General features: G+C 31.2%; 1 protein-coding gene across 1 annotated transcript; it reads right to left on the bottom strand.

The window, feature by feature from the left end:
• Positions 1-8,783: 8,783 nt before the first annotated feature.
• LOC149529386 (transcription factor MYB59-like) lies at positions 8,784-10,808 on the bottom strand. Its single transcript, XM_089810756.1, has 3 exons — positions 10,558-10,808; positions 9,912-10,041; positions 8,784-9,770 (listed from the first exon to the last, which is right to left on the bottom strand). The coding sequence occupies exons 1-3, from the start codon at positions 10,706-10,708 to the stop codon at positions 9,296-9,298; spliced, it is 756 nt and encodes a 251-aa protein (XP_089666882.1). The 5' UTR covers positions 10,709-10,808; the 3' UTR covers positions 8,784-9,295.
• Positions 10,809-11,226: the final 418 nt, after the last annotated feature.

The raw sequence follows: 11,226 nt of genomic DNA, 5'->3' as shown, positions 1-11,226 counted from the left end.
TCTTTGATCCAAAAATGAATTAAATTTAAATAATTAATTTATTTTTGTCATGTCTCCTAACTTTAATCCCCCATTAACTAATCCCACTAAGTCACCTAAGGTCTTAACAAACCTTATCCCTTTAACTTGGATCTAACCATTTTGCAATAGTCTTCTAGGATATGTATATGTATATATGACAAGACCAATTGTAAATGAATTTAACATAGTCTGAAATAGCACATTGCAAACAAATAAATACATACTTATTGAAGTTAAGTTTGGATATAGTTAGCTTCATCATGTTCTTGGCATGTGAGCTAGATGCATAGAAATAAAAACTTACGACAATGGGGAATTGTATGCAAGTTTTGCGAATACAACCGTAGAGGACATTGACCTCCAAAATCTATCTATACATTTCAATTAGAGTCATCTTATCATTTGGGTATCTAGGCAATACTTGTATGGGAAATCACCAAAACCTTCACCCTGATATAACTAAAGGTTGGCAATTCGGTGAAATAACATCAAACTAGGAAACTATCATGACAACCTCAGGCGATAGTCTCCTCTTAGGGAAACCTTGCAATTCTCTACAAAGATGTAATGTGAACCTATCATTCACCCTCCTGAAGTCATCATAACTCCTATGAAGTTGTAAGTAGGGGTAAAAATCATAGATTTGGGCATCTTCCTTGAAATCCTTGACATAAGGTAATCCCAACCAAATTGGGGTGGTGGCTAGGGCATACACCAAGTACGACAACGTGAATAAATATAAGCTTCTCTTAGCGGCTATCATACATTCATGTAACATTTCCAAGAGGACACAAGCCCAATTAATGTCGTTCCTTTGGACAATTTGTCTGTAATACGCCTTTTCCAATTAATAAGAAGAAGGAAAATTTATCAAAATTTAAGGCTTTATCACTGCCCTTGACTCCATATAGAAATATTAAGATGTCCACAATTTCTCATTTTAGACTAGAGCCATAAAGTATTAAAGTGTCTTTGGGAATTTAGTTTGGGGGATCCTTTGTGTTTGGAATCACTTTCTAGACATAACCCCTCTCCATCTTGTTTTCTTCTCATTGAATGTGCTAGCTATAAATGAAAAGTTGTACTCAATGAACTCGGCTCGAGTTGGTAACCTACAATAATTATTATATTATAACATGTATGTAGTACAATTTATAACATCTAATAGTTTAGAATTTAGAATGTAAGTACAAAATAATAAGTAATAAAAAATTGAAGTTTATTTTTTTTAAAGTATAAGAACAAACTAAAACGCATAGGTATCTTAGCAAGGAGAACACTATTTTTTTGAACTTTTATTTAATATTATATTTTTAATTAACTATATAGCCACAATTTCTACACAAGTACTATAACCAAAAAAAAAATGCCTCTCCATTGACGTCGAGTTATTGCCTACAACAATAAAATTTGACAGTATGATGCTTGGGGAAGGGGCATGGTGGCTCTATGGGCATCCAACCATGTCGAATGAACTGGCTAGATAGTCGTTGCCTTCTTCAAAAGGTGTGTTTTACCTTTAGTGCATCACATAATGGATCTCTGAGGTGTATTTCTTATCTTTGACTTTTCACTCATGATTTTGATTTCTTTCGAAGAGAACGAAGTCCCTTTTGGGCTTGTTGGCCAGGACGAGAAAATCCAACATGTAGTGATGCTTTAACCTTTTGGACTTGGATTGACTTTACTACATGTCAAGCCAACTTAACCTAGTCACCTAATGTACAAAATCATGGCATTCATCAGAACCACCCTTGCATTTCCCAAAGCACAACTTGGAAAATGAAGACATAAAGCGCAAATTGGAAACATGAAGAAAAAGAGGTGGTAGTTAAAGTGATTTCCGAAAATCTCGGTCGAACACCCAAGGAGTTCAAAACCTGACAAATAACAAAAATTTCCAAGACTTGAACATGACTTTTCCTAAGGGCAAAGTGGTTTTGGCGAGACATAATATTTAATGGGATGCACTTTTAAGAGCCTAAAAATGCAACAATAGCATTCATAATCTTTTAAATTTGTTTACCATTTGGTCATCTCCATGTCCTTATATTAGTCTAGATTGCAAGTTAGATAATAACTTATTCATCATTGCCATATATATAGATTATGACCTCATGGTTAGTAGCAAGTTTTCAAGAGATGTTGCATATCATGATTATCTAAAATTTATCTCTTTATTCGATCTCAACAACATTGCCAACTTAAATGGTTGTTATTTTTTGTTCAATATGCAATCATATCACAATTGCCTACAACTATAATGTTCTTTCTTCATTCCTACAACAATTTTTATATCAAAGTTCCTAGGGCTAAGATTGATAGGCCTCATGTTGTCATGTCAAGAATTTATCCTCAAATCTCAAGCAAGTTACCTGAATCGTGAAGTTGGAATATTTAAATTATGCTTAACTCCATGTAGGTATAGTAACACTAAATTAATTGCTTCTACTATGATATAACTACAAAACAATTAAACACATAAAAAATATACACGTGAACTCCTTCAAACTTTATCTCTAACCATCAACATTTAGTATTTAGGATGGACTTGACTATTTCTTAGTCCAAACATTTAAGAAGGATAAAGATTCTAAGAAATTAATGTTCGAATCAATCAGTATTTCACTTTTGTCGAATTCAACTCAAGGTCCCCCAAATGTATAAAATTTATGACTACTTATGGTAAAAAGATGTGTAACAATCTGGTCATACTATTCAATAATATTCATAAAGTAACAAGGTTTAAGAGTAGTAATTATCATTGACATAACAACTTATGAATGCAAATTTTATGAGGTGATATTTTTTTTGCTTCTATTAGTACCATTTACATGTATACTTTGAAATATTTCTGTATATAAATATAAAATATGTACATCTATCTTAATGCATCAACTAAACTTTAATACATTTGAACCACTAGAAACTCAAATCAATCAACTTATATATTATCTTAATTCTAGTATTAAGGCCTCAACTAAACTTCAATACATCTGAACCCTTAGAAACTCAAATCAATCGTAGTACTAAGGCATCAACTAAACTTTAGTACATTTGAACAATTAGAACCTCAAATCAATCAACTCATTTCTAGAACAAATATACTTTCTAGAACTAATTTCTAGACCTAATATAATACTATAAAACTTCTAATTATTCTCACTCCTAATTTTTTAAAAACTAATATTCATCCTTACAAAGTCATCGTATCAAACCTAACTACCTAGTATTTTGTCACGTCTTGGAAAGATGACATATTGCGAGTCAAAGATCTTCTAGACTAAATTTTAACGCGGCTACTTGAACGTGCGGGTAAAACATATGACGACTGCCTGTCCCCCGCGCCGCCTTCACAGTCAACACTATATTCCCCTGGCCCCACCACGCACTAAGTATTGCTCAAGTCCTAGCCTACAATATGTTTTTATAGTTGAAGACCTTAAGTCATTATTAATTAATAATAATAATAATAATAATTTATTTTCTCTTGTACTATCATAGCCTTTGACATATAATAGAGAATTTTTTAAAGAGAGGCACATTAGTCATCCATATAATTAAGAGCTAGAAAATCCTTTTGATTTTCTATGTATCAACTTTTCAAAACTTATTAAAAAGAGAGAATTTAGAATACATATAAAGATTAATTATTAATTAGTTTCTTATTGAATTTTAAGATTTTTTTTTGTAAGGATTTATTAGTAATTCAATATTTATATAAAGTCATCTAATGCATATTCTTCTCTTTATGATAAAAGGGCTATGCATTAAATATTTTTTGATTTTTATAAAATTTATTCAAAATTATATTAAGTTCATTAGTAGAACAAGAGTTTACAAATATAAATATTCTTTGACGATAATTCATTTACAACTTATGTTTGTTTCTTTATAATAATAATAATTATTTTGGAAAAAGTGGCGAGCCACTAATATGTTATTATTAAATATCCAGTTCAAGAGCTCAAGAGGGTAATAACCACTAAGAAAACTCTTTATCCTTGCTGAAATATATCTTGGAGATAACTTTTCTAACACATAATGTCGTCTTTAACTTTTCTAACACATAATGTCGTCTTCATCAGTTTAAGTACATTCCAATAACTCTTTCTAACATTTTTGCATAGAAACATAATAATTTTGAACATCTGTGATTTAGCTTTGTTGTTAGCATCCTCAATAATCTCAACATGAACAAAACCTATCCTAAAAGTGATGGAATCAGCTATAAGAAAATGCTCAAACTAGATCACTCTCTTTGAATTAAACAACTGCTTCAGCTCTGTGAAATCATCCATGGGATAGGGTTGATAGAAAAGTCAAGAGTGATCCCAACAACACCCATATTAGCTACAATCTCTGCAAGTGTATTCCCCTCCCCATATGTCTGAGAGACATAATATTCCTCAAAAGAGTATAGTAATGCCCATACTTGTTTCAAAACATAATTGATTTGCCAAGAATATGTAATAACCCCAATAGGTTATAACTCCTTCAAACACCAAAAATCTTTATACTTCAGTTATTTGAAATTTCTTCAAACACTTTGCAAGCAAGGGTCATCTGACTGATATAACTTTTCAGATTGCTGTAGTGATTCTTGTTTGGATTTGCCTCAAAGAGAATGCTTACAAAAGACTTCAAATTGTTTAAACAATGACTTAACATAAATATGCAACTAATTTTGGCAATAGTGAATGCATATATGAGTTCTAATCATGAAAATGATCACCTACATCCAACTGGTATTTTAACAAATAGTTGGTATGCAAGCTAATTGGCTGATAAGAAATGATATATTAACACTCAAAGACAACTATTAATGACCAGCAATTGTATCTCCTTGATTGAGAATGAGTATCCAATACAATATTCATACTAAGTTAGCCAAGACTCTTGGCATTTACAAAGATATCAAAATATGATGATTGCTGCTAAAGTAATATGCACCTACAACTGCCAATGAAAACTAATGCAACACTAAATATCTAACTTCAATACTCCCCTACAGCAGTACACTAATCACATGCATGTTTAAATGCAACTAAAGCCATAGATTGCTGATACCATTGTGAGGAATGTAAAAATGAATGATGTATCTATTAATGAATGATAGGTCTGATACGAAATGACAATTACAACATCACTCTATAGTGAAAGGCAACTATGAAAATACACATCAGACCTGGCATATGAAGTCGCCTTAGAGAATATATGTATTGCAATACCACTGAACAGAAAATAACCTCCTAAGTGCCCAAGTTGTGCCTCTCTAGCTGCTGCCCCTGATTGTAGATGGCTGTAATAATTTTCTTTGCTTCCTCGAATTTGCTTTTTCGGATTGCTTTTTCGAACCTGCTTTTTCGGTTTTGCTTTTTCGGCTTGCTTTTTTCGGACTGCTTTTTTGGCCTGCTTTTTTCGAACTACTTTTTTGGCCTGCTTTTTCGAATTGCTTTTTTGGCCTGCTTTTTCGAACTGCTTTTTCGGCCTGCTTTTTCGAACTGCTTTTTCGGCCTGCTTTTTCGGCCTGCTTTTTGTACTCAAATATTTTTTCTCAATGTCGCACAAATAGAAGACTGAAGTATCTTCCTCCCAGCTGCGATAATTCAAGTGATATTTCACACCCTCAAAATCGCATACCAATTGAGAGTTTTCGTTCTCAATGGCCACAAATATTTTTTTTCTCAATGTAGCACAAATAGAAGACTGAAGTATCTTCCTCCTAGCTGCAATAATTCAAGTGATATTTCACTCCCTCAAAATTGCGTACCAATTGAGAGTTTTCGTTCTCAATGGCCAGTTGTGACTATTGCAAAAACCCTAGGCTCCACAATGCACATCAACAAACATCAACATCAACAACAACAAATCTGGATAATTAGAATGAAGCTCGGGGTGCCTATTTATTCTTTTTCCTCCACTTTCTCCAGAAGCTTCTAGAACATTATTTTGTTTTATCTATTAAGTGACTTTATAAAATATTTTATAATTCAAGTCACTTTATTAAATTAATTAAATATAAAGTTACCTTTTAATATTTATTTATTTGATAACTTTATAAATAATTAACTTAATACCACTTATTTATTTAATTAATATAATTAATTAGTCATCCTCATAAAATATTCATTATTTTGGACAACCTAATTAATTAAATTAATTAAATCAAATTGCCTCCAAAATGGGGATATGACAAAATAAGATTCTCGGTTGATGCATGCATCAATGATAACTGTTGATTCGCCTTCAATTTGCAATTTATTAAGTCCTAGTTGTTTGGATAAGACCAACCCATGAAGTAATGCTAACATTTCTTTATAATTATTATCAAAGGATTTAAATTTCAATTCACATTACATTTATTGAATGTGAAATTCAATGTGACATAAAGATGTGGGAAAATTAAAAAATGTTGTTGAAATCAATCAACATTTGTCATAATATACATTGATCATGTAACACGACTTGAAAGATTAATAGTAAAATGTATACATTTAATTTAATCTAGAAAGACTCAAATTCACAATATAAACAAAATGAAAACTACATTTTATCTCGCTCAAGTACCAAACTATCATAATATTACCAAATATATTACTAGTACAACTTAATCCATAAATTGTGGTTCCTTTTAACTTTCTTTCTACTATATCAAAATTAAAGTTAAATTATTTAAGAAAATAAATTTATTTGGTAGACATATAAATTAACAATATTTGAATTGTATTTTAAGATTTTGATTATATACTAAGTCTAAATTCTACCTTAATTTTGAGGATATGGTTATTATACAAGTTCAAAAGAGAATAAATTGGTGATGATTTATTGACAACTTATGTCCACATCTTTATAATAATTATTAAAGATTTAAATTCAATTGGTATGATTTTTTTTTGAAGATGAAAATTTCAAAATAATATTTAACGATATGATAGAATTAAAAAATATTATTAAAGTCAACATGTTTACATAATAAAACTCACCTTGATAATAAATCACATGGTCTGCTCAAAATATTGAGAGTAAAAAAATCTAAAAATACTTCAAACTGACAAATGTCAAAATAAGATGCATGCCTCTTAAATTAGCCCATCATATGCTTACTTAAACATTACAACAATCTAATTTGATTCATACATTTATGAATTTCTTCTCCTTTTATATTTCTTATAGCTTTCCTTCTTATTAATTCCAACTCTATCTTTTCTTTTCCTTTCCTGTTTTTTTAACTATCAATGCTTAAATGATTTATGTATAACTATTTTTCATATATCAAAATAATATTGTCATTTCTCTTTCTAAACATTTTAAAGTGCTTAGCTTTATCCTATTTATACACTTACTTTACTTTATTTTATTTCTTTCATCTTAAATTCATCTTAAATTAATTTTAAGGCACCTAGTTTCTCTCATTTGTTATGTTTATTATTGCACTTTATATTCTCATCTTAAATTCATCTTAAATTAATTTTAAGGCACCTAGTTTCTCTCATTTGTTATGTTTATTATTGCACTTTATATTCTATCAATATTTTGTAAAATAAAAAATATATCACATCATAATTCACATATGTACTATTCAATTTTAACATTCTTATTTCCCTTATTTTATTCTCTAACTTTTCTTATTATTTTTTACCTAAACTTTCATTTAATTCTTATAAAAAATTTGTATAATTAACATTTCTTTGTCATTAATTAAATTTAGCGCAATATTTTTTTTGAGAAACGTTGACAACACACTTGCAAGTATTTGTTTGGTTAGTCTTAGGAAGGGAAAAAGGTGGCAATCAAGTAATTTGAATTTTATTTTTTTAATTTAAGAAATATGAGTCTACAACCACAAGAACATTCTCACAATGGCAGCCTAGTTTTTGAATGATCAAAGACGTCAAATCAAAATAGACAACTTGTGAACATATTTGCGTACATAGATGTAATATATTGGAAAATAAGATAAATATACGAAAATATATGTATAGTACTAATTGATATACATGCTTGAAATTGTATTATAAATAAATTAATGATACGAAATAAAAGATTGAAAAATGCACAATTTATACTAATTATCAATATGTTTATATAATATTAGTATTAATATGTAAACTCTATGACACACTTCCCTCATATCAAATACACTTAACTAAAAGACTAAACGTTGTTTAAACTCATGAAAAATATCATCTACATACGATTTAAAAATCTAATATTTTTCTTCATTTAAAAATCTGAATATTAAACTCTATTTGAATCAATTTTACAAGAATGTTCTCACCATATCAAACTACCTTCAAACATAAAAGATCTCAAATCAAAATAGATAATTTGTAAAAACATTTACATCAACGCCACAAATAAGAAATTAATATGAATAATAAGAAAATAAACTAGCTTATATATATTTTATATATATAAAATAAGCCGAGAGATATCTTCTGAGGCACCTATTTTCATAATCCCATAATTTTCATCATCGCATATTTATGTGAGTCTAAGAGGCGTGAAGAAATGATTCGAGACCCTTGATCTGCCTCATTTTTACTTCCATTTCCTCTCTGCAATTCTCACGATTTTAATTATAATTATATTTAGTGTACTTCTATTTTATTTTTCTGACATGTAAATGAATGTCAAATTTTTTTCAAAATGAGAAATGTTTACATTGAAGATTGCTGCCACTGTAGAAAGCCTCTCGACTTAATAAATATATAGATAAAATTAAATAATAAATATATAATATAAAATTAGAAACTTTGAAATCACATTAACATGTCAGCTTCTATTCCATTTCCCTCATATCAAATACATCCAAAATTAGGAGTGCTGAAATATGTTACAACCAATATAAAATTTCTGTTCTTTCTCTTCATTGAAGAGTCCAATCAGTAAACCGATATCTGTTCTTTATAGAGATATTTGAAATCAAAACGTCTATGTTTTCTTTGCCCATATCACTGGTAGGCAGTTGGATTAAGCACGGCTTGATTGAAAACGACACCATGAATCCCATCACAGTCCGGTGTTGAATGAAGAACAATCGTGTTTAACAATGATACTTTCATTGCCCATGTTCACTGGTCCACAAAAGATCACACACAAACATCTATCTACTGCGTGTTTGAATGAGGGAGAAAAAGGAAAACGATGCTGCCTAAAAGTCTCTGTATAACATCCCAAAGGAGAAAAGGCTTAAACAGAGAGTTCGTAGAGTTAAAAACCACTAAACCGTACTGGCTGTTTAAGCTTTTACAAGGGAACAACAATTGAATCACCAAAATGTATCAGCACTCATGTCATCAATCCTCCATAGGTTGTTGATAACATAAGGCCAATCAATTTCTACATCAAATGTTGCTGTATCTGTAGTCAACGCAGAGAGCTCAGGCTCTGAAGAATTAATGGCTGCCATGCCTGAATTACAACTGTTTACTGCTTCTGTTGCTGCAGAGTATCTTCTGAAATCCTCGTCTGTTATATTTGCATCATGGGTTGTGCCCACCATGGGAGATTTCCATTTCTCCCCTCCGTCTTCACAATTTCTACTGATTTCATTACAATGGAAGCCTCCTCCTTTGTGTTCTTGGATTCCCAGTGTATTGACTGCAGTTGCAGGGGAAGGCAGGGCAGGATAGCTGTTGTTCATGGCTCTGTAATGGGCATGGACTTTCTTTATCCGTGTTCTCCAGTAGTTCTTTATTTCATTGTCTGTTCTTCCTGGAAGATGCCTTGCTATTCTGGACCATCTGATTACAAAACAAGCAGAGTTGACACGAATGAATCTCCATGATCTTGAAACAGAGTTCATACTCTGTTCCTACAGTTTTGTCCAAATTAAGATTGAATGGGTCTTTCACTACCATATAAATTGTGTTTGGAGACTATACCTGTTGCCCCACTTCCCATGGAGTTCCAAGATGAGAAGCTGTTCTTCAACTGTTATGTTGCCTCTCTTCACAGCAGGGCTCAGGTAGTTGAGCCATCTCAGTCTGCAGCTTTTTCCAGTTCTTCTCAGTCCTGAACATAACAAGGGAAACGGAGTTGAGTAGAATGTCCATGTTTGATTGGAGGACACGAATAACGATTAAAAACAATGCTATTTTATCATAATATTAGTAAATTTGACTGTATAAATATTTTACTATCAACATTTCTGTTCAAGCTTCATGATCCATCTGAAATAGCCAAAAAGGAAATTTAAAATGGGTGTGCATGAATTTGAGAGGAAATGAAACTGGAGCACATCTTTCAATGTTTCATAGATCTTGTCATATTTACAAATCTCTTATACAATTATACTCGAAGGATTCTGGATTCAGCTGTGCTTATCTGTCTGGATTAATATTTCAGATCATTCTTTATGATCAGTCATAAAGGTAATGAATCAGAAACCTTGAAGCACATTAACATGGAAAGTGAAAACTTAATTTCTATCATCATACAATTGTTAAAATCTCAACTTTTAGCTAAATGTTGACGAAGATAAAACATTTCTCAAATGAAAAAGAGCTAAACATCTCTAACATATAATACCTGCGTATTTTGCTATTGTATCCCACCGCCCTTCGCCATGAAGAGACACACAACGAACGAGGATCATATCCTCCTCTACCGTCCATGGACCTCTCCTCAACTTTTCCTCATGTTCTTCTTCAACTCTGCAACTACCCATTTTATCTATCATGGAGAAAATTAATTTGATCAGAAGACAGTCTTATACTTCAAATCTACTTCTTCAACTTCTCTTTCCTCTTTTTGTAATTGATGGAGGATGGGAGATTGGTTCGAAAGGCCAATTTATAGAGACAAGTGTGGAATAGTTGACAACATCATGTGAACAGATGAGCCGCGGAGAAGACCATTTGCAAAAGTAGAACGTGCTCTTTCATGCGTTTTATGTTAAACTTCGTGCACGTTTTCAGCGTCTGTCTTCAGTTAGGACATGCTCCCTGCCGCGCGTGTTTTTATTATCTATCAAAAGAATGTCTTTCCATGGAAGATGGCCCCTTTTTAACGCGGGGGAGTCTAATTGCTTGTGTTTATTGAATCTATATATGGAGCATAAATGAGTCCCTTACATTTGTATCAGATTTTATAATGTAATGTTAATATCCTTTTTTAAACTTGATTTCTTTTAGGCGATGTTTTAGGAGTCAAATGATTTATTCAATTAAAAACATATTTATTGTTTTTAAATTTATA

This window comes from Cupressus sempervirens, chromosome 11, assembly GCF_028749045.1.
Source record: "Cupressus sempervirens isolate cs-2001-9-10 chromosome 11, ASM2874904v1, whole genome shotgun sequence".
Classification (NCBI taxonomy): domain Eukaryota; kingdom Viridiplantae; phylum Streptophyta; class Pinopsida; order Cupressales; family Cupressaceae; genus Cupressus; species Cupressus sempervirens.
This window is presented reverse-complemented; position numbering and strand designations above follow the sequence as displayed.